The sequence below is a fragment of the Salminus brasiliensis genome, chromosome 21, assembly GCF_030463535.1.
Source record: "Salminus brasiliensis chromosome 21, fSalBra1.hap2, whole genome shotgun sequence".
Taxonomy (NCBI): Eukaryota; Metazoa; Chordata; class Actinopteri; order Characiformes; family Bryconidae; genus Salminus; species Salminus brasiliensis.
The window spans coordinates 31005611-31030688 of record NC_132898.1 but is presented as its reverse complement, the minus strand read 5'-3'; the positions used below and the strand labels follow the sequence as shown (position 1 = coordinate 31030688).

General features: G+C 41.7%; 2 protein-coding genes across 2 annotated transcripts; both read right to left on the bottom strand.

The window, feature by feature from the left end:
- Nucleotides 1-3254: 3254 nt before the first annotated feature.
- Nucleotides 3255-6911, bottom strand: il19l (interleukin 19 like). Its single transcript, XM_072666536.1, has 7 exons — nucleotides 6859-6911; nucleotides 5856-5908; nucleotides 5201-5367; nucleotides 4432-4494; nucleotides 3928-4080; nucleotides 3527-3601; nucleotides 3255-3338 (listed from the first exon to the last, which is right to left on the bottom strand). Exons 1-7 carry the CDS (start codon nucleotides 6909-6911, stop codon nucleotides 3255-3257), a joined length of 648 nt encoding a protein of 215 aa, XP_072522637.1.
- Nucleotides 6912-13790: 6879 nt separating this feature from the next.
- Nucleotides 13791-22118, bottom strand: prelp (proline/arginine-rich end leucine-rich repeat protein). The gene is made up of 3 exons (XM_072666375.1): nucleotides 21751-22118; nucleotides 16505-17484; nucleotides 13791-15421 (listed from the first exon to the last, which is right to left on the bottom strand). The coding sequence occupies exons 2-3, from the start codon at nucleotides 17478-17480 to the stop codon at nucleotides 15255-15257; spliced, it is 1143 nt and encodes a 380-aa protein (XP_072522476.1). The 5' UTR covers nucleotides 17481-17484; nucleotides 21751-22118; the 3' UTR covers nucleotides 13791-15254.
- Nucleotides 22119-25078: the final 2960 nt, after the last annotated feature.

Below are 25078 nucleotides of genomic sequence, written 5' to 3'. Positions count from 1 at the left end.
GGTGTCTCTGGCGTCACGCAATGCCTTCGCAACCGTTGTATGTAATAACTTTCTGGAATCTGGACGTCTGGTGGTTGTCAGCCCTGCTGTTATCAATTCTGACTCAGTATGTTTCTCTAGATATGAGCATTTTGCAACAAACATCACTGATTGACGTCGTTTACCCATCTTAACCATTTCACTGGATCATTTCTGGTTCTCTGGAAACCGTATAGGCCAGGGGTGTCCAGTTCAGTTCTGGGAGGCCTTTGTGCAGTAGAGTTTGTTGAATGGCGGTTACCAGATGTAGTAGGTGTGTTTGAGCAGGGGAATGCCTAGTCTCTTTTAAACTTTAAAGGTTTTTCAACAGTGGATCCTTCGCTTGAAGACGCCATGTAAGTGTTTGAAGTGGCTACTTAGAAAAGAAACTGTGCCCTATTCACTATCCCCTACATACGGAAATCCATAGTGCACTATTATAAGAAACATAGTTCCTCTTCTGTCTGCCAATATACTTCCTTTGGAAACTAGCTATTGTGGTGCATTTTGGGATTGTTACAGTGCACTGTTTGTGTTTTGGGCACCTACAAATTGGCGGAACCCTAAAGTAGTGCACTATGAAGTGAATAGGGCGCAGTTTCAGTCACAGCTAGTGTTTAACACTGAATTTAGAAGGCCCAGGAAGACCACAAATGATCCACATCTGATGAGATTCCCAAATTTGTGGAATGCAATGGTTATGAAGGATCCAGTGATCCAGGGTGAGACTCAGTCATTGCATTCCACATTCCCAAATTTGTGGAATGCAATGGCTGAGCCGCTCCCTGGATCACTGGATCCTTCATGACCATTGGATTGTCTTAACCAGGTAAGTGTAGTAAACAGTACCCTCCCCATGACATCAGGGAGCTTCAGCCACCTCTTGGCTCTAATGCTTCTAAGCATTTAAAGCCTAGCTGGACCAAGGTGGGTCAGGACTCTGTCTAAGGGTTTTCTGTCTTATTGAACTTCCACCAGTTTCTGTGTTACTGATGCATTTGCAGGACATTAAAGCGAGCTTCATCACCATGTGCTCGCCCAGTTCGTCTTTCTTGTTTCTTGTGCACCCTTGTGTAACTATTCCACTCTTCGCTGTTTCAGTTTCATAAAAAATAAATCCTGTTGAAGTGTAGTTGTGAATGGCTGTATTGACCTGTAGTCAAGCCCATACCATCTTTGACCACCAGAGGCCAGTAGAGACATCATTATAAGTCTGGGTCTATGTCTCTTTTTCCCAAACAAAGACCACGCTATAGCTGTCTTCCAAAAGCTAGGCTGCAGCTGAACTTCCTCAGTGGCACTGAAGTCTTATGAAGGCTTCTCGTTTGTGCCACGTTATGCAAAGCGGTCGAGATGGCCTACCAGTGCTACCAGTGCTGCTTTATGATGTTATCAGAAACCAGAAAAGGAAACAGCATGCTGTATTCAATACTTTGTGTTTCTACAGGCCCTGACTAGAACATGTGCAGTGCACCAAAGGGTGGCATTCTTTGGGCTAGATCAGTGGTACCCAATTCTGGTCCTGGAGGACCCTCTGCTCTGCACATTTGAATGGCTTCCTGCTGTAACACAATGCCTTCAACTCAGGATGGGCTTGTTAATAGGCGGATTAGCTGGTTCAGGTGTGCCGGGAGCAGGGTAAACACTCAGATGTGCAGGGCAGGGGGTTCTCCAGGACCATACTTGCTAATTCGTTTTTACTTTTGAACTTTATTCCGGTCAGATGAATGGTCATGCCAATGCCCCTTTTTCTTTTTGTTGATCATACTCCTACCAATAGAGGCTAATAAGTGGTTCTTGGCTTGTTTTTTGGTTGTTGTGGTAGTTTGTGTTGAATTGCCTGACAGCAACTTGGTAGCTGGTTTTGGATGGCATTTGATGACCTTTCATGGTCATTAGCTAGATTGCTTTTGGTCAAAGATAGCCTAAGTGGATGACCAATTGCATATCCAGCTGGACCATTCAGAGAGACCAGCTTGGTTAAGCTGCCCCAAAGTGGTTTATCATCCGCTGAAAGATCTCCTCAGTCTACAAGCCCTGACCTTATTCAAGTCAGACGAATGATTATGGACGACTGCAGAGTGTGAAATACTCTTTGATGGTGTTCTCGAACACTGCCCAAATCTAGGCTGTGTTTCTCGGCTGTGTTCTAATTGGAACGTCCTTCGATGATGTAGCAGTCTGGAAATGCAGCCCACCTAGACTGCAGCTACCAGTTCTTACGCCTGTTCTCCAGAGAGAACATAGCATGCCTTGTAAACACGTGTAGTGTACTTACAGACAGATTTTCTGTAGCCAGAGCTCTCCACCAGACTGACTCAACATATACCACCCCTGTACATAAGGGAATACACGATGGAATTGCTTGTAATGATCATTTATCTACTCCTTTATTACAATTAAAGACCTCAAAGGTCTACTTTCAAGCACAACGGTTTTTTTTTGTCATGCACGCAAACATAAATTAGGCCACAGGCATTACAAAATAAATTAAGATCACAACAGCTCTAATAGACATTAAATAAATATTCAATAGTTATGCTGCATTATGAATATAAGGTGTATAATGGCCTTCTGGCCCACAGTAGAGTCATTTCCAGGAGCTACCATTAAGGTCAACTAGGCAGTGGAGGGTCTTTCTTTGCTGTTTCCAATAAAAAGCTACATGTACAGTGCCAGTCAAAAGTTTGGACACACCTGTTTGAATGTGTGCTGACCATCATCTTAAAAACATTTGGGTGACCATATTTCTGTTTTCAAAAAAAGAGGACACTGGGGACACATGGGCTGACAGTGGGGTTTTAAGCAGGCCCACGTTGCAGGGCCATGGCAGTGGGTGTGTGTGTGAGGGTGGAAATACCTCTCAAATCCTGCAGCTACAGTTAATGAGCATTAATACACACACATTTACTCATTTAGCAAAACCAAGAAACCCAATCCAATCATGACCCAATCATCTCCTTTCAATCCAACCTACAACTTACGTCTATTGAAACTATGGTGGATAGCCGTGTGTCCCCAGTGTCACCTTAGCATTTGAGTCAAATGTTAAAAGGTGACCAATGTGTGTCCAAAATTTTAGTTTTTGGTTATAAACATGTTCTATGGTAACAATAAAGTGCGGTAATTATGAAGCTCCTTCAATGGATCAGCAGCATGTGATTAAATGGATGTCCAGGGAATCCAAATGTGTAGCCGTCACGATGTCCAGCACGCCTTCGTTTTCAGCTGTGGTCTCAGTTGCTGTGGAAGCTCTCCAGCCACTCCAGCAGAGAGTCCAGCTCTCCGATCGCCTTCACCGACGCTGCCCCCATCTCCAGCTGGGAGAAAGGACAAGTATGGTGAGGAAACACAGGCTCATTGACATGCGTTTGGTCTCCGGATATAATCTGGATCTGTTTACCAATCTAGGATCAGGTACCCCTCTTAGATATAACTGGATTTTTGGAGGTATATGATGCAAAAAATGATCCTTTAGAAATATAGGGTGTCAAATAAGGCCAATTACCTTGTCATAGTTGGTCTGAATGGCATCAAACTTCAGGTTGGTTTCCTCGCTGCAATGGCAGTGCATCTGAGCGTGCTTTTAGAGAAGAAGAGGTTGACATTAACATACGCTGAAGACGGTAAGGACCTTTTCTACTCCTTAATTGAGTTGTTTATTGAGATTCTCTTGTGTTAAAGCAGCTGGATTGGATTGCAGATAGATTAGCTTGATTGTTGCTGATCTAACATAGCCAAGGTGGTTGACCTATTGGATATCCAGCTGCACTTTGCTAATCGGCCAGCTAAACCCTCAATATGAACCCAAGTGGTTAACCATAAATCTATTGGTTCCTCAATGACATTGCTTCAAAGAACCAAGATCTGTAAGTGTATTATAGTAGTGTTGCAAGTTAGGTGACATACGCATAATCGCAGGTCCTTGGTGATGCTGAGGAAAGAGTTGGCCAACACACTGGTGGTTCTCCGGTGGAGGGACTGACTGCTTGTGTAGCTGCTGAAGACCTTCTCGATATAGAACCGTAGGACCTGTCTAAGGAAGCAGCAACTCTCTGTGGCCTGGTAGGGACAAGAGTAAAAACAGTAGATTTTTTAGAACTACTATTCACTGCTATAAGTTCCTTAAAACTGTAAACAGTGAGCAGTACCCAGCCAGCATTCTCATGTCTGGCTCATATGGATGGAATATGGGCTAAGTAGGTTCAATAGGGACCCAGTTGGGCTTCCTAAATGTTCCTAAATCATTAAAGCCCACCTTAATCTCACATCTAGACCCCATATGCATTGCACAAGCCCATGTTTAACCCCTCCTGTTCCCATCACTGGGCATCCGTAGTGGGCATCCACATGTGGGGTCAATGCCCATAATACCCATGCAGGCCCCACCTGGACATGTTTGGCATAACTCACCTGCAGGCTCTTCATCATTTCCCCTTTCAGCAAGCGAACACCCTTGTGGTTGTCTTCTGTGAGCTGTAGAACAAAAAGAGATCATATCAGGAAAGTGGATTTCAAACAGGTCGGGCCACAGAAATTCCCCTAAAGAAGAAAGGGGTCAAAGGTTAAGTTCTCTCCTGAACTCTGTGCTGGTTCACGCTGCATCGTCATGATGAGCTTGTGATTTATTAGCCCCAGGCTGTGCTGCTGTCTTGCACAGTACCAAGGAAATTCTTACTCCCTTATGTCAGCAGTTATCTCTGGCTGTAACTCATAACATCAGGGTACCTTTTTTGTGTCCCTTTGCCAAAGGCAAGTCGAGGATTTCCCAGCAAACTCTCATACCAGGTTTTCTGTCATGTAGCAAGCTTGGATATGGACGAGACGTAGATTCGCAGCAGTGTTTTGACATGGCGTGCTCTGTTATACAAGCTGCCGAACTTGTTAGGTGAGCGAATCAGTAACAGGAAATTGGTAGCTGCTGTTATTACTAGAATTAATGTGCGCTGTGTAAGATCTTCAGTCTAAGAACATGTCATAGCGTACTGATTGAGTCATTTATCTAATAGCCGTGGAGTACAGATCTTTCAGCAGCTCCTTTATGCCTAACTCATTACAAAGAATCTGAGTTACAAGTCGGCCTACGATGCTGTTGGATTTTCTCCTTCTGTTATGAGAAGGAAACAGCTCAGCTCTTTGAGGCCGGCAGCTCTAAGAGCCCCGAGGCTCTAAAAATGCTCACCATGCTGTGGCGGATTTGCTGGAAGTGATGCTTGAGCTCATGAGTGTGGACGGTCAGCGTACAGGTGCCCAGGTGGAGTTTTCGGCCCAGAACTGAGCCCCACAGAATGACCAGCAGGGTGGATACAAGCAGGATGGATGTCCTCATTGTGGTTTTGATGGTGTGACCTGAGGGATGAACTGTTATTAGTTTTGGTTTAGTTACCAGGTCCACCTACTAGGTAGCCCCCCACCCCCCCCCCCCCCCCGTTCCGTCCACATCAGTCGATGCTACCAATGACTGGAAGGTGAAGGCATCTTGTTGAACTGCTGCTAATGCTAATGTTAATGGACAGCCAACAGACATCTGAGTAAACAGGCAGAAAAGGGTCATCCTAACCACCAGGGACATCAAGGCTCTCTTCCTGGATTCCTGCCCACGAATGGCCTGAACTTGCAAGTCACCACTTGGGAGACCCTAGTCTAGAAACTAGTCTAGACTGAAATCTGTCTAATCTGTTTGATATCACCCTCCACCTACTACAGTTCCCCCTTACCTTCTAGTCTCCTGGTAAATGTCTTATATATTTGGCCCTACTGCCAATTAACCCACCCGTTCATAGTTCCCCCTAGCACTAGCATTGCCCCCTGATACTAGGGATATAAAGTCTTAACACATGCCTCCAGGGCAGCCAACATGTTCAGAGGACAGCGCTGGGTCTCCAGCATCCTGTGCCGGCCAACATCACTTTAAGAAAGATGAGGGGACAGAGCCCCGTCTGTCCACCCGGAGAGATCACAGCTAATTGTTGCTGATCTCCAGACATTAGACCACCGAGCCCCTCGGAGTCCCTTACTCTAACCTTAACCACAAGCCAAAACCGAAACCTGACTTGAATCAAGACGGTGTGTCTATTGTAACAGTTGTGGAACCAGTTTTTTTTATTTAATAAAAAGTGATATTATAAAAATATTCAATAATCTGGAAAAACTCACATCAGGGAAGGCCTGATTTAAGGACCAGAATGGTGCTTTGAGTTGTCATGGCTCTAAATAGAAAAGTTAACTAAGGAACGTTGTCCTAATACTGTGGCACAACCAAAATATACTGGTTGACTGAAAAAAAAAAAAAGATGGGTGATGTTCAGGACCTGCAGTTTTATTAGTATTGGTAAAACTTTCACTCGTACTGTGCTGAAAACCACAGTTACCTGGATAGTATAGTAAGTGTTTCAGACAAGTAAACAATGAGAAGCATGTTTTACCACGTATATTTTTAGCAAGACAATCAATAAAGTTAACCAATAGAGTTAACCAACATATTGCAACAGTGCAAATAATTGTGGATACCTCTGTCCCAAAAGTGTGATTGATCAGAAAGTTCTGATCATATATTTCAGTATGTTCCGTAAAAATATAAATGAGTTTTTTGCCAATATTTTCAATTATTAAACCTATTAAACCCCTCAAACCCCAATCTGTATAGCCACAGCATGTTTGTACCAGTTGAACCTTAAATAACATTAAATTTGGTCCAAATAATATTGTTGCATTAGACAGTTTAACAGTTTGAACACCTAAAGAGAAGCTGTGCCGTTCCTAATGAAGTGAGACTGGAATCTTTGCTAACTGATGTCTGAGAAAGGTCTAATGATGAGCAGGTGTGTGCTGTGTTCTTACCTGGTGAGATCTGATGCGTGCTTTTGCTCAGAGGAAGGCGTGTGTCTCTCCATGCTGGCCCTGGGTGTCCTTATATTAGGATGGAAGGGGATTTCATCAGGTATTCCTTGGCTTTCACTCACCTTTACTGTAAGAGGAAGTTGTAGCCGATCTCAGCATCACAGCGACGGATGCTTTGATGCTAAACTACAAAGTAGAAAATAAAGTGCCTCACCTCAGTCACCTCAACCTAAAAATAATGACATAATGATTCATATTTCAATTAATACATGAATAAATCATCTATTTAAATTGTTTATTTGAGTTAAATTAATCCAGTTCTAGTTTTCTAGCATATAACCTTTTATCTTTTATTTATTTAATTTATTATTTAAAAAAAATAAAATAATTCTACTCATTAAAAGTTTGAATGGACCTAATGCACTATATTTTTTTAATCAGGAGTGTCTAATTCAGACATACACTGCATGTAAAGACAAACCCAAAGACAAGAATATGTACACTATGATCTACACTAGAAGCCAATTGTTCGACAGCAACACTAAATTAATGTGAAAATGTCATGGTACTGGGCAACAATATTGTTATTGTCAAATGAAACCCTCTGAACTTTTTCTTTTAGCTGCTTTGGACACATTTGAATACATAGTGATGAGTTATCCAATAGAAATTAATTTTAAATTTACAATTTACATATGCTGAGCATATTGTTTCATTCGTCTCAGAAGTTAGTAAGTATTATAGGAGATTCTTAATTGCCTTATAGTATCTTAATTTTTAATACAATATTTTGGGATATTGTGGTCTATTCCTAGTAGTCTGTGTAGCATGGAAATTTGACACAATGGAAAAGACAGCAGAATGTATAATTCTTATAATTCTTATATTCTTATATTCTATATATAATTGTAATTTATGTAAAAAAGTAACCAATAAAAAATTACCTTGTATCTCAAAGAAATTGAGATACAAGGTAATGTTCTGACAATGAGAATTAGTTAATAAACATGGAAGAATATGTTTAGTAATTGTAGATTTAGTCAATTTTTTTCTCTCTGATTCTTTTTATTTATTTGATTGCAGCTCTAATCAGATCCACCTGATTTCCTCATTCAGATGGTCCTTGAGGCTTGATGAACTGAATCAGGTGTGTTGAATTAGGAGGCTGTAAATAAGTAAAAGGTAACTACAGTAAACCTATATTTACATTCATGGCGTTTAGCTGAAGCTCTTATCCAGAGCCACCTACAAGGTTACTTGTTAAACAGAGGTGAGCCAATAGAGTGTTAGGAGTCATCGAACCCCAGTACCCACATGGTGTGGTAGCTCACTGGCAGGTGGTGGTGTTATCTGTTGCGCAACACCAAACTGCGTTAACTACAGTGTCATAAACAAAGTTTGTGAGGGTGTTTCTGATGGCATATGAGTAAGAGCGCACCATTGGCTGACTGATTTTTGGATTTCTGTTTTTGGAAATGTCGGACATGGCTGCTGTTTCTTCATTTACGGTCATGTATGGAGTTTATATTGTTTATATTGTACGAAGCTTTGCGTTTAATGTAGGAATGGGATGTATTTAGATTTTTTTTCTTTTTAAATGAAGAAACAAAAACTGGAAGTTCAACCACAGGAACATCCAAACGGTTTTCCACTTTCCACACAGTATTTACATCGTAGAACTGGAGCTCTGGCCTTTGTTTAAAGCTTTACGTCGATCTGTGTAAAGATGAGAACAAGAATCAGATCTATTTTAAATGAAACAGTGGATTTTTCCTCCAAATGAAGAAAAAAAAAACCTGGAAGTTCTGTTTTGTCAACCACAGGAACACCCGGCGTGTTTCCAGCGCATTCACACAGATTCATTCATTCATTCATTCATTCTGGCAAAGCGTCCAGTTTGTGAAGAAGCTTCTTTCTTTTCTTTTTTTTCTTTTCTTTTATAAACAGACTGACTTCCTAGCCGGTTTCTCACTGTTGTACATGCCAGGCCTACTTCCTCCATCTGTGAGTTCCTCTAACTCCTACCTGCTATTCATGACAGCCATTCATATTATCATACCAGGACTTTCTCACTTCTGTTCCTTATGGGCACGTTTCCAAGTGCAGTGTTTCCATTGCATCACTTGTAAATGTACATTTTCTATACAGTGTGCTTCCCTGGCTGCAGTGTTTTGTTTAGTCATTTCTTGCTGAATCGATACTCGACTGTGTTTTTCTTTCTTTTTAATGAAAACAGAAATTTCATCTCAATCTCTGTGTGCTTGCTGTGAAAGTCTCCAGACGTTTCCCATCAACCATTGTTTTCTTTCCGACGTTTATTCAAGTAAACAGGTAATGCATTTCACGTCATCCCCCGGTCTCTCGTTTCCTCGCACAGAACGTCTTGCCACGGTTGTTCTGATTTTTCTCATCAAACCAGTCTGTTTCTTCAGTTCTTCACTATGTGTCCTCATGCCAAGTTCTTACCACACCTCACTGCAATCATCGTGCACTACAGATATGAACAAGCTCAGCGTTTATGTTTGGATTTATAATTCACTGCCTTCAGCCTCGGAGTACACAAAGTACACAAATCCTGTAGCTGAATAAGAATACATATTTCCCTGAATACTGAAGTTTCAATGTAACTTCAGTAAAAGTAGAATAATTTGTACAAAAAAAGTTTTACTTGATCTGATTTTATAAAAATGAAAACAAGTTATTTAAGATATTATATGTAGTTATATTATTTATATATATATATGTGTGTATGTATATGTACATATTACATTCATATAATACATACGCACACACTATATATACATATACACACACTATATATTGTCTACAGCTCTAAAAACGAACATACTTGATGGTCACAATTAGGGAAAGCTTTGAGAAGAGAGCTTGTGTGTTTTTAGCTTACTGCTTTTAAGAGAAGGTTAAGAGATGGCAGTTCAGGGGAACTGTGGAGGTCAAGATAAGAACTGCTTGTATGCTGGTAAGCACCAAATGACTCCCAAAGAATGTGTATGAAAGTTGATGAGTCAAGACGGTGGTGCGCTGTTTCACTGTGCAGTGTTGACAGCACAAATGTAATCTTTTTGGCAGCCTCATCACAAAACTACAGACCCGCTAAAGATGCCAGTGTAGGCTGAAGTCGGCAAAATAGAACATACGCCACAATCTGCAGACAGTCTGCATTTAGAGAAAAAATAGGATATGTGGAAAAGTAATGGCCTATAAATACATATGAATTAATTTGAATATGAATTAAGATTCTGTCTACTGTTAAATCACCACTGGAAAGTTTTAAATCAGTGTTTTCAACAACAAAAAAAATCCTGTTCTGTTGCTCCACATAGTTTAAAAGTATAAAATGCTCAATATTTACCTAATTTAAGAATCTGGAGAAAAAAGAGGAATGCCAGATGTATCATAAATGACCCGTTTCAAACGTGATCATTTCTAAATCTATAATGATGTTGTATTGTTTGTCATTGTATAATTTCTTGTAGCTCCTAATAAGCTCCTTTTATAATTAATAATACAATTATTAAGTAAAACATCTAAACACACATAAAAAAAGACCATATAAACAAACGTTTGAGTGATTTATTAGAATGTTGAGGGATTTCTATTAATATAAATATTTTATGTATTGTAAATTCCTAAATATATGAGAGACTAAATATATCTCATAATGTCATATGATGACATCGTTAGATGATATTTACATTTTTTTCATCTGGACAACTAAAAAATTAAAATCTAGATTTTTAGATCTCTTGTGGGAGGAAGGAAGTGCCAAGGGCCTGTGCTCATGATGTGGTGTTGTCACATGTACTTGAGGTTGAGATAGAAACACACACACACACACACCCACACAAACGATCTCTGCTATAACTATGTGTGTGTTTTGGCAAATGTTGCCTTCGATTGTCTTGTCTGTGGTTTTCCGGCCACCAGATGGCGAAAGCCAGGCACCTACGTAAGCAGCAGCATCTTCCTAAGATACAATCTTGATTTAGAAATATTGTGGTATTTTAGGATATTATCAGGACATTTTCATGTGTCATGGTCGTCAACAACCGCTGAGTCATCTCACCTTGGTGTTTTAACAGTTCTTCTTCCTTCAGAATAAGACCTCCTCAAAGTGGAAGGGTTGCTGTGTGGAAGAACCAAATAAACAACTGCAAGCAGGTCTTACCGGAGAGCACCATGGAAAAGAACATCGTTTATTTATACAGAAGAGATGCATACCAAGAGAATGCAGTAAAATCTTACATGTGACCCTAAAAACACATTAAGGCATATTAAGGACATTTCAACTACATGGTAGTCACGTTATCCCCCTTGTCTGTTTTCATCTTTTCAGGTAGACTTCAAACTGTATCTACTCGGGATGTCCCGACCCGAAACCAATCCAGGCATCATTTTTACAATAGATCAGGAATCAGCTTCAAAGGTTCCGATCCACTTCCGAACCACTTCCTTAGGTTTGCTGTAGCAGAGCGCCATCTGTCGACCTCTAGGCGCCATTAATAGACACGATCTTTAGCTGCTGCAGATGAACGTCTCATTTTTTCTAAAGCTACCCAACCAGACAGAGTTCATCTGTGACCTTATTTCAGTGAGGAAAACCGAGCAGAGGTTTATTTAAAGGTAAAGAGAACGGTGCACGTATTTGTGACTGTGCTAGGTACAGCTACAACAGAAGCTAAGGCTGTTTTCCCGTACATGGAAATAATGTCCACGTTCCAAGACATGGAAATAATGTCCACGTTCCAAGACATGGAAATAATGTCCATGTTCCTGGATATGGAAATAATGTCCACGTTCCAAGACATGGAAATAATGTCCACGTTCCAAGACATGGAAATAATGTCCACGTTCCAAGACATGGAAATAATGTCCACGTTCCTGGATATGGAAATAATGTCCACGTTCCAAAACATGGAAATAATGTCCACGTTCCCGGATATGGAAATAATGTCCACGTTCACGGACATGAAAAAACATCCACGTTACTGAACATGGAAATAAAGTCTATGTTCGTTTCTGGACATGAAAAAAAAACGTCCACGTTCCTGGACATGAAAATAACGCTCACGTTCCTGAACATGGAAATAATGTTTACGTTCCTGGACATGGAAATAACGTCCACATTCGTTCCCGGACATGGAAATAACGTCCACATTCATTCCCGGACATGGTGATGACATTGATTCATGTTTGGTTATTGAAAAGGGAATGCTGTGTTCAGCAGCATCTGAAAGAACTTACAGGTAGGTGTTTGGTCGGTGAGTAAAAGAACATTCTCATGAATTCTTTAAAGGTCTGTATGGATTCACAGGCTTCTCCATTGAAGGTTCCAGGTTCAGGTTGTTTGTTATGGCCTTAAGTGCACTAAGCAGTTGAGACTGCGGAGGAATCTGTAAAGGAGAGCTAATATAGGATCAAATACAGCACAGATATTTTATGTTTTTTTTTGTTTTTTTGTTTTTTTTCTGTTTCCTACTTTTTCATGCAGCATCATCACTTGTGAATTTTGACAGTTATTCAATCTTTTAGTTCAGTCTTTTATAAAGATTCACTCTGAGGACTGTTTTTCATTGTTCAGTGGATTTGTAAAACTGGGCACCCCTGCTTAAAATGTCTTACTGTGAATAGGTGTGTGGAGTTTAGCATGGAGCACCCCAAAAAAATTGGCCTCTTGTAACTTTTACCAAGGTCTCAGACATGAATTAGCGTGTTAGGACTATGGCTTGTTCACGGTCATTGTTCGGAAAGGTCAGGTGATGCAAAATTCAAAGCTTTATAACATTACATCTGAACATTGCCCACAAAGGAATAAGAAGGAGCCCCTGGGAACAGAGCAAAGCATGTTCAGGAAGCCACTTTCTCAGTTTATTATATCACTAAGAAATGTCAGGTAACAGGAACAGCTGGAGGTCAAGTTGAGATCTGGAAAGCCAAGAAACCTTCAGAGAGAACTGCTCATTGCTGGAAAGGCAAGTCAGATCCCAGAAAGGCTGCAGAAGACCTTTAAGGAGATTGATCAGGCTCTGGAGTGGTGGTGCACTGTTCTACTGTGCAGCGACGCATGCACCAATATGACCTTCATGGACCAAGCTAAACATCCAAACTCTGGATGAACCTCAAAAAAAAAGCAGTGGATGGAACTCAATGCTCAAGAATCTCAGACCTAGAAGCCTTTTGCTAGAAGAAATGAGAGGACAGTCTCCCAAACATGACTAGAAAGATCTAAATATTTTTGGGCCATTTTTTTCCCTTATTATGAAAAAAGCAGATCTGCCAAATAGTCAAAAAAAGTAAAATAATCTGGCCCCCTTGTCTGATTTTGTGACCCTTGGGGTCAATCGGGGGCGAGTTTAGACGACTTCAGTGTTTCAATAACTCTCAAATTTCGATTGCGTTAAGATGTTGATGGCATGTACTTCCAAAACTGTGTGTGAAAAGTGGTGATTTCCAATGTGTTGTTTTTATAAACAAGGGCATCTTGTGGGAGGAAGGAAGTGCCAAGGGCCTGTGCTCATGATGTGGTGTTGTCACATGTACTTGAGGTTGAGATAGAAACACACACACACACACACACACACACACACACACACAAACGATCTCTGCTATAACTATGTGTGTGTTTTGGCAAATGTTGCCTTCGATTGTCTTGTCTGTGGTTTTCCGGCCACCAGATGGCGAAAGCCAGGCACCTACGTAAGCAGCAGCATCTTCCTAAGATACAATCTTGATTTAGAAATATTGTGGTATTTTAGGATATTATCAGGACATTTTCATGTGTCATGGTCGTCAACAACCGCTGAGTCATCTCACCTTGGTGTTTTAACAGTTCTTCTTCCTTCAGAATAAGACCTCCTCAAAGTGGAAGGGTTGCTGTGTGGAAGAACCAAATAAACAACTGCAAGCAGGTCTTACCGGAGAGCACCATGGAAAAGAACATCGTTTATTTATACAGAAGAGATGCATACCAAGAGAATGCAGTAAAATCTTACATGTGACCCTAAAAACACATTAAGGCACATTAAGGACATTTCAACTACATGGTAGTCACGTTATCCCCCTTGTCTGTTTTCATCTTTTCAGGTAGACTTCAAACTGTATCTACTCGGGATGTCCCGACCCAAAACCAATCCAGGCATCATTTTTATAATAGATCAGGAATCAGCTTCAAAGGTTCCGATCCACTTCCGAACCACTTCCTTAGGTTTGCTGTAGCAGAGCGGCATCTGTCGACCTCTAGGCGCCATTAATAGACACTGAACGTCTCATTTTTATGAAAATAACCCTAGACAGAGTTCATCTGTGACGTTATTTCAGTGAGGAAAACCGAGCAGAGCTTCATCTGAACTGATAAGAGCGGCGATGTTACCAGTTAGCAGCTAAAACAGAAGTTAAAGCTGGTTCTAATGCTAACTCTCCATTCCACCTTAAATAGAGCTGCAGCTACAGTGAGTGCATCTCAGCAGCAGAGCGGAACTGCTGCCTTATTTAAGGTGGAACGGAAAGTTCGGGGAAGAGGGAAACTTTAGCTTAGCGTTAGCTCAGAGCCTCGCTGTAAATGCTGTGACGCAGCAACGGCAGACGGCCACAGAGCCGCAGGTGAGGAGTGAGTTAGATCATCTGTCAGAAGAGGAGGATCTGAACTCGTCACTCTTCCACAAAATGTTGCTCAATTTTTCTCCACGCTGCCAAAAAAACGACGACTAAGATATTTTACTCAATTTTCTCCATTTGGAAGATCTAACGTTCCTCCATCCCGAATTTAGAATTAGAATTTAGTCTGATTACAGAAACTGTTACTAAAACAGTTTACCTAAATAGTGGGCCTGTAATATTCACAGAGACTCTGAGATCAGACCGGATCAGTATCGGCCGCTAGGCAGCATTAAGAGCCTCTGATTGGATCAGGGGGTAGCAAACCTTGATCAGGACATCCCGACTACTGTCTACCTGCTATTTTATTGGTCCCTGTACTCAGGTTAGGTCCTCCAGCACATTCTGATTAGATGCTGTTCTAGCTTCGTAACTCCAGTGTGGATGGAACGCTGCCAATGTCAGTTAATGTACCTTAATTTCAAGGATGTTTTACAGCATGGTTGTTAATACTGTCGCATCACGAGAACATATATAAAACTTTAACGTATCTTAAATGCAGAAATATCCATGCTCAAAAGTGATATTCCTATTTGATATTTAATAAATATTTTTAAAGCTCAGAAAAAAAAAACATTCCTGAAGTAAAAAAAAAAAAAGGATTTTGCCGTTTCCTTGTGTTTCAATAGTACTGCTTGATTCAATCAGTACTGTCAAGTGGACAGGACCACTGTGCACAGCTATGCAAGAACTTCAATTTCAAGGAGAATCCAGACTTTGCTCTAGATCACTATGGAGTGGAGATGTCTAAAGCACATGATGACCTCCATGGGGATGGGGGGACTCAAGTGGTTGCCATCCAGCCGCAAATACCTGAGCTTGGGCATGTTCTCAGTGTCGTGCACGTCCTCGCTCTGCTTAAAGGGACAGATCTCCGTTCCGTTTATGCCTAGGAGAAGAAGACAATGGCATTTAACAAGCAGACCACTGGAGAAATCACATTCACGTCTGAGGTTCCTAAGCAGTACCTCCAGTTAGGAGGTACTCTAACTAACTGAGTAAGGGATCTCGGTTGCAGTTGAAAATACCCCAAACACCCTCAGGCTGGTCTGGCCTGGTCAAAGCAACCTCAGCTCTTCAATGGGCCATGCGATGACTAATGGGTAAACTTTCCTGGAACTCTAAGAAAGGTTCGTGTAGCACTGAAAGAGTAGAACCTGGTACTACACCCAACCATCTTCACCATCTTTGGCTTTTTGTCATAGCCTTTCCTAAAGAAGGACTCTTAAAGGACTCCTAAAAGGGCGTTGTTTACCATTCCCTACATACAACAAATGGACAAAAGTATTCAGACACCTGCATATTCATTGTTCCTTCTGAAATCAAGGAGTAAGGAGTTTGCTTTCTACTAGATTCTCGGGCATTGCTGTGAGGATTGGATTGCATTCAGCAACAATAATGTTAATGAGGTCAGAATGTTGGATGAGGATCGCCACCTCACCTGTATCATCCCTGACTCCCCAACACATCCCTAAAGTATTGGATGGAGCAAACAGGTCAATACCAGGGGGCTTTATACACTTCTAGCCAGTGCCTGGCGTTAGGTTTGTGATTTGTATTTGGACGTAGAGTATAGTTCCTGTCCAACAGAACATGGTATGTAATCACCCCTAAGATGTCTGAATGGGATCTACCAGGGCAAACAGTGTTCCTTAGGTTTAGAAAGTGTGGAATGCAGTTGAGAGAATGTGTATTGATGGTGATTGATGGAGTAACAATGCAATGTGCAATGTGCAATATGTTTTTAAGGGTCAATTTGCAATTATCTTATGTTTATGTTTCTTATGTTTTTCCTCAGTTTTTTAACTTCTATTATTTATATTGTGTATTTATTGGTTATTTATCTATGTTTTGCATCTATATGTCTTGCTATCCCTCTGCTGCTGTGACACTGTGAATTTCCCCACTGTGGAACTAATAGAGGATTATCTTATCTTTGTAAAGGCAGGAAAGACAGGCTGCTGTAACTTACTCTCGATGTTGTTGTTGTTGAGATGTAGATGTTCCAGGTGGCCGTTAAACAGTGGAACAGTGCTCAGCTTGTTGTGAGCCAGGTGCAAGTCCAGCAGCGTGCTGACGTTAAACACCATCTTCGGGAGGCCCTTGTCACTCAACTGGTTATAGTTGAGTCTAATAAATGCTAGGTTTGCAAAGTCCTTGAAGTAGTTCTCAGGAATGTCCTCAATGTTGTTCCTGTCCAAGAACAGCTGGAAGATGGTGCTGGGTATATTTGCGGGCATCTTCCTGAGGATGTTGTGCGCCAGATTGAGCTGGATGAGATTCTTAAGATCCTTGAAGACGTTCTTGCCCAGGTTGCTGTCACTAATCTTGTTGTGGTGCAGGTCCAGGAGAACAAGGTGTTCCATCTTGCTGAAAGCTCCAGGAGCAATCTTTGAGATTTGGTTGCGGCTGAGTCGCAGCTGCTCCAAGCCAGATGGCAGGTCGTTGGGCACTTCCTTTAACTGGTTTCTCTCCATGTAGAGGTACAACAGGCTCGGAAGCTTCTCAAACACCTGCTTGTCTATCGCGCGAATGCGGTTGTTCCCTAGATTTATCCACTTGAGCTCTGTGGCGTTTTTGAAGGAGTCTGCAGTCATCTGGTCAATATAATTGTTCTGCAGGTAGAGATAATGGGTGCGAGACGGGATGACTGGGATCTTGCGGAGGTTGCGGTTCTCGCAGTACAGGGCGTTTGGATAGGAAGGTGGGCAGAAGCATTCCCTTGGACAGTCTGGGAATGAAGATGGTGGGCCAAGGATGGGAGGGGGGAAATCGGTGGGCTCCTGAGGTTCGAGCTCCTTTTTGGGAGCTGTGGGAGGTTTCTTCGGGACCGACGGGGAAGGTTTCCTTGTGGTGGGGGGTTTTGGTCGAGGCCTTGTGCGCTGCCCCAAGACATCTGTGGTCAGGAGGAAGAGTAGCAGACAGCAGTATCCAAGCCCAGCCTTCATTGTCCTGAAAGACAGATTTCATTGTATCAGTATTAGCTTAGACATCTGTTTATAACCTATAGCAGGGGTAGGGTTCTCTGGTCCGGAAGGGCCGGGTTCCAAAGTTCAAGCACACCTGTTTTAAAGGTGTTTGAGCAGGGGAAGCAGGCAAACTGTCCAGACCCTGGTTCCCCACCCTTGACCTAGAGTCTCAACTGACAAGTAGTTCCTCACTAGGCCCAGTCACACACCTTTTGGCATTGGCTTGAGTTCCTATACCATGGTTGACTAACACATGTGGCGTGCCCTTTCCTGTTCACGGGGAATGAGAACACACCAGGTGTTGACAGCATGTCTGTGAATGTGTGTAAGTAGTCCCTCGATGCTGTAACAGTGGTCAAGGCATGCCGATATGCACTGCCCCACTCTGAGTTTGACTGGATTGCAACAGCTTTTACAGGCTCTTAAATAAACACCTCAGCACCAGCATCTTTTTTTCAGGTTCCTCTCCAGTCTCAGGGTACCAAGCTCCAGATAAAGGCACCTTTGTGCAAAGCTGAACCTGAGAGCGAGAGACCGAGCCTCAATGAGAGAAACAGAGTGTCCCAAAGGACCTGGAGGTCTTGGAGGAAACCAGCGTCCGCCAGTCACAGCATCGCTATGCATTCTGCTTCTCCAGTCACAAATGTCTGATGCACCATTTGCCAAAGTTAGCACAACTTCAAAGGTGGATTGATCTCTTGAGGAACATGTGGGACTGAGTTACCATTATTACCGCGGAATATCTCTGTGGAGGTATGTTCAGCTGTGCCAGGAGGCTCAGGCTCCTTTGCTTCTTGCTGCTTCTACAGGAAAAACCTGCTTTTGTGCACAAGTAACTTTGTTGGACATCTTTGCTGGTCCCATGGTAATCATTAGAGTTTCAGAAGTAGTAGATTTTCTATGTCTGGTTCAATTTTATTTTTTCCAAAATTGGTAAGTATGTTGGAATGATTCACAGCAGAGGCACTCAGACAAAAAAAAATATCAGCAGGACATTTTTCCTGCACTGGAGCTGATACCAGGTTACGCAATGGAGAACTAGTGAGGTTGGGCCTGTCACAATGACTGTTGCCCCAGAACAAATGTGAAAAACAACATCTTTGTCTTTTTTGCCACTGATAGAATAATAATAATAATAATAATATAATAGCATCATATTATTCATGCAAAAAATATCTGATGGAGCTCCAGCTTTCTAGAGAACACAGTTCCACTGCTCCACAGCTCAACGCTAGCTCTAGCCCCCTCCTGGCATTAGACATTAGCTGAATGCAGTCATTAGAAGGGGTGTCCACAAACATTTGGACAATAGTGTACATTTTAATATGTGCACAGAACTGATAGCAGGTTACACAACTGAGAAGTAGTGAGCTTGTGGGTCTGTCATAATCACATTTCTTTTTTGACAATATATTGTCCAGGCCAATATTGATCAATATTGATTTTTATTAAATTAATTTGTAATTTGAAGGTAATTTTATGCTGCTTGTATAATGATACGATATATAATAATATAATAGCACCATAATAATAATGCAATCACACCCTTCTAAGTTAATAATTTGTTTAATTGTTAAGAATATTCAGACCTTGAAATATATTTTAGTGTTATATATAAACACTAAAAATATATATATATATTATATATATACATATATATTTTAAATATATATATATATATATATATATATATATATATATATATATATATATATAAAACAAAAAAAACCTCAGATTTTAAACTAAGTGGGCTCAAACTGGCTCATTCACAATAACAATACCTCCTCATTAAGTAAACATAATGGTCAATATGGAGGTCAGCAAAAATAATATTGACCAGTTAATAACATTTAGTCTACTCAGTTATTTAACATAAACTCTGCATATAACTCATGAGTCTGAGTTTCTGATTTCACGGCTGGTGAAAGAGCGAAGTCTGGGGACTGTTGTACAGCATACTGGTTTCCTCCTACTGGTTCCTAATAAAGAACTGTCAAAGGACAATTTTACGGAATTCAGTGACAAGAGCGTTAGTGAGGTCAAGATGATGGAGGATGATCACCACCCCACCTCGACCCAAGTACTGGATGGAGCTCCACCACCATCATTCTACCATTCCACTTCTACTGCTCCACAGCTCAATGCTGAATGTATTGATTAGAAGGACATATAATGTATATTTCAATATGTGACAAATGCATGTTGGATATAAGGGGATTCCGTATGTAGTAATATATGCTATATATTAGTTTCCATATGGGAGTATTGAAGACCCGGAGACCCTACTGCACATACTGCAAGACTTCAGGGCTGATCTAGGGTCAGCTTCTGCCATTACTGAACTAATAGATATGAGAGCTGATTCCAGTCCAGCTTTCAAAGTTGCCCAGGACATACAGTACAAGTCCTAAGAGCCTATTTACGAATGATTAAAATCAGATGTTTGGCTCACGCCATCTGGCTGAGTGACAGCTGCCTCATCGCAAAGAGCAGGGAGCAGGGGCGGGGCCTGGAGAGCAAGGAAACCTGGGAAAATGTGGGCTTGTTTATTAATTCAGCTGCATGCCTGATTTAGGTGGGGCACAGTGGAGAATAGCTGTCAGTGAAGTGAGCCAACCATTTGCTAAAAAGTACTGTATGCATCTATGTATGAAGACCCCCATTCAAGCCTTGCCTTACTTTCTGCAGATACATTCAGGGTACCAACCATCTGGCACTGGCTGACATGATGTCCTGTGAGAAGCTCAGTCTGCTTTTTTGGTGACTGCCAGCCCAGCGGTCTTAAAACGAAGCTTCAGAGGGTAATGAGCTAATGGTTGGAGAGGGTTTCGCTTGTAGATCAAGTTGACTTAACCTCAGTAAATAACTTCATGGGCTTAGGGGCTTTCTGCTGATCCAGACTTGATACACACAAGTAAATATTTAGTGGCTTTCAAAAAGAAGAGAAAATATGATTCTTGCTGAGCCAGAATAAATACAAATGAACTTTCATTCCCAGTGGGCTTACTGCTGGCAGCTGCCTGCACTGTTTATGCTTTCTTCACATAGTCCAGAAGTCTGAAATAGCACTGTTGTCTGAACGTGAGACTGGAAACGAAGAGGTTCAGCTACAGGTTCAACTGATCAAAGGTCAGGATGGACAATCAGGTCAGATAATCACATAATCTGGTCTCTGGTCAGACTACTGTGTTAAGACCTACACCACACCATTCCAAATAAAGATGCTTCCAATGGTTCTTGGAGCGATGCCATAGTAGAACTACTGTTACTTCCATCGAGAGCCATTTTTGGAATAGGATGGAGATGAGTGAGTGTGAGGAACCTTTGAATAGGTCAAGCGATCAAAAAGGTTCTTCCCACTCCTCACACATCTCTAATGCAGTCCTGCTTCTTTGTGGCATGGCATCGCTCAAGGAACCCTTTGAAGCACCTACATTTTTAAGAGTGTGGTGAAGTCTTGATCCTGAAAAGGAGCTTTTTCTACTCAGTTGAGAATTATTCAGAACATATGTGGGATCTCTGACGTTCACTTTGCTGTGATGGCCAGACCCTCTACACAATCTTCTGTTACATCCAACAGCAAAACATACTTATACAGTTTCACAACATGAAGGGAAAGAACGACTCCTGTACATGTTCACTCTTTGGAAATGAACACTGTACTGATGTGTCTTTACAGCTCTGAGAACTTATATGGGACCAGCTTGGAAGCTAATTAACTGAAAATCCATGAAGCAAATTCTGGTGGACCGCAGGATTCTGGCAAACGCAGTTTTTGAGGGCTAGAGAAATGCTCAGCAATGTTGCTCTCAAAAGCTGCAGAGATCTTTGGGTGTATGCACAGCCCAAGTAAGCATTCTCTTGCTTTCCGAACCCTCTACTGAAACTTACAGAAGATACATGGATCAGCAAGTTCAGTCAAATATCAGGTTAATCGAAAGTACTTGGAAAAACATGGAAACAGAACCAAGTAGGAGAGCACTGGTGTTTAAGACGTTCCTACTGAATACTGAATATTCCTTGATGTTCCCAGATGTTCTCGGAGCAAAGAACAAAGAGCTTGGAGGAGAGTACCAGTACCAGAAGGTTTCTATAGAAACAGAGAGGCACTGTGCAGCCACCTTCTTCTGCCAAGATCCAAGCACCAAGCCTTGGTAACTTGTTTCCCTGTAGGTTTATCCTCTACAGCTCTTCTTAGCTTCTCTGGGTTTTCCCACCTTGAATGAGCAACAGAGCAGATGTTTCTTACCTGCTGCTGGTACCTGCCCTCTTCTTTTATGCCTCTTCAAGTTGTCTCCTTCACACTCTGAGTTTCTCTCCTGCTCTCCCTCCCTTCGTTCTCTCTCCCTCTCTCTTTTCAGTCGAGCAGGCTGGCTATTGGGTCTTTGCTGCTCTGCTTCTCTCTCTGAAGGTCAACAATGTTGTGTGAGTGGGTCTCTCTCCCTCTCTCTCTCTCGGTCTCCCTCTCTTTCCCCTCTCCGCCCTAAAGAAAAAAAAAGTGGTCAGAGATTAAATCTGAATGCCCATCCCTCACAAAGAGGATTTGCTCTCATCACCTTCCCTGTATGGGTTTGTGTGAGGGTGGGTGTCGGTGTGTGTGAGAAGGAGGGAGGGCTGGCAAAGTGAAAAAATGAAAAATGCGTTCGGACAGTCTTAGCAGTGCTGTGTTTTGGCCAGTCACGAGGACACTTGGCCAAGTTTTCGTCGAGCTTCATGTGCCTTTTATTTCATTTGGCCAAAGATCTCACGCAGTCCTTGAAGACTGCCCCCCTCCCACCACAGTCCACCCTGAACGACCTTAACAAATAAATACCCTTCAAGGGCTAAAACAAACCCTAATTGCACGGCTTCCTGTGGGGACAGCGTCCCTCTTTCCCTCTCCCTGCAGCTGAAGGCCTGGCGTTGAGAGCCTTTAGCAGAACATTGGGGTTTTAGGAGTTTTATCTGCAGCTGGAAAGCTGATGAGAAAAACACATGGATGCTCTGTATGTGCACCCCCTCCCCACCCAACCCCTGAGGCCCAACACACCCCCATCCCTATGAGTGGTGGGTGAATGTAAGCATGGTGTTGTTGGGAGTGTTTCAGCATCTGGACATAAGGCATAGCCTCCTGTGTGGATTTTATTAGATGTTTATTTATGTATTATGTATTTATTGTTTATTAAGTATGTGGGTAGTGACCATTTTTGTAATTTGGCATCTATACATCATCAGTGGATGAGGAATGAAGCAGTCCAGATGTTACTGATGTGTAGACTTTCAGCTTTAATTCAAGGACTTTAATCAAAATATTGGAATAGCCATTTTGCAATTACAGCCATTCCTTGCCAATGCCATAACCGTGCCTCCATCATGTTTGACAGCAGAATGGTCTCAAGAGGAATTCTTACATATGTGACTAATATGCATTCCAGGAATTGTACAATTGCTGTTTTTGTACAATGGTTTCTTTATTACCTGAGCCTAAAACTAAACTAAACTACTAACCCTAATTCTGAGCCTAATTCTAACCTTAACCTAACCTACCCCTAACCTAAAGGTAACCTACACCTCAACCTGAACTTAACCCACTACCCCTTAACCTAAACGTAACCTCAACCTGAACTTAACTCACTATACTTAAACCTAATTCTAACCTAAACATAACCTACTACACCAAAACTTAGCCTAACCTACACCTCAACCTAACTCTAACCTTAACCAAACCTACTCCTTACCCTAAACACAACCTACACCTCAACCTAAACTTAACCCACTACACCTAGACCTGATTCTAACCTTAACCTAAACATAACCTACACCTAAACCTAATTGTAACCTAAATGTAAACTAAACGTAACCTACTACACCTAAACCTAACCTATCCCTTACCCGAAACCTAATCTACTACACCTAAACCTAATTCTAACCTAACCTAAACTTAAACTACCCTACCCCTTAACCTAAGCGTAGCCTACACCTCAACCTAAACCTAACCTTCTACACCTAAACCTAATTCTAACCCAACCTAAACTTAAACTACCCTACCCCTTAACCTAAGCGTAGCCTACACCTCAACCTAAACCTAACCTTCTACACCTAAACCTAATTCTAACCTTAACCTAAACTAAACTTAACCTACTACACCTAAACCTGAATCTAATTCTAACCTTAACCTAACCTACCCCTTACCCAAAACGTAACCTACACCTCAACCTAAACCAAACCCACTACCCCTTTCCTAATTCTAACCTTAACCTAAACCTAACTTAACCTAATGTACCCCTTAATCTAAGCGTAACCTACACCTCAACCTAAACCTAACCTTCTACACCTAAACCTAATTCTAACCTTTACAACGCCTCCGGGCAGTTATTTCCAGTCATACTAGACCAGAATATGTTTTTCTACCTGTGTGAATGGGGAGTGACCAAAATACTGGAAACTTTAGGTCAGATTACCATTTCGGAAGCAGATTTTAAATCCTTGATCAAATCTGATGAAACCTGATGAACAGTTTGTAGCGTTCGGCTTGCTCTGGCTACTGCGCTTTAGACGTAAACAGACGCCATGCTGAGCGTTACATAAACTCCCATTCATATTTCAACCAGTGATCAGTCCCCTCATGTGGAGCGTCTCTGTTCTAACCCTAATCCTACGCTAAACTCCACCTAACCCTTACGCTAATCATAACTGTGGTGGAATGTGAAGTTCTTACCATTTCTGTCCAATCAAAAAGCTGTACACAAGCCCTTGTCACGCAATCAAGTCATCTAAAGTCATCTCAAATATATTAATTACATACAGAACATTTCTAAACATATTTTCCATGGATCACGGTCAAACGTATCCAAGTACTTTTTGATGGATGTTCACGCTTGTTTCTTTCTAGAGAACCAGCCTGAAGCTCTCTGAACCAATCAGTCATTGGTTAAAATGGCTTTGTCATTTTTCAGCCCAAGTGTTTGGAGTTGATGTACGTGGTCCTGATCCAAACATGCTTTCTCCACTGACACACAGTAACTCATAGCAAAGAAACGGCAAAGTTAGGGGTGGATCTTTCCCCCCCATCTCCTCAAAGATCTAAATATTCTCTAGGGATATGACTAACCCCTGCTCGGCAGATCCAAAAAGCAATCAGTTGGGTTTAGGTTTTCTCAGAGTCTCACTACCAGCACTGCTAGATCAAGCAACAACTGGCTTACATTACGCTCAGCTCTCTCCGTTTGAGTGAACATGGCTAGTTTCAGGGAGCTCAATGTATGACTCATTCTGACATTTTAGTTCTACTCCATGAGATAAATTAGGTCAAATCATCCACCCTTTGAGCGCAGCGATATTCACACCAGGGGAAGCGCTTTTAGGCCGAGAACGTCACATTCATTTGTAAATGCTCATCAAAGATGGTTTACCGCCATCAAAACACATCCTCAGCGAAAGCAAGTAGAATATCCAAGTAGTGTTGGCCCTAGAAGACTATTTAACAAAGCACTTCAACATGTGTTCCTGTTTTGACTACACTGGCAGTCAGAAGGAGCTCCTGAAATGTTGTTTTTCTCAAGATCACAAATCCACAGAACCATGACGCACACACCTCT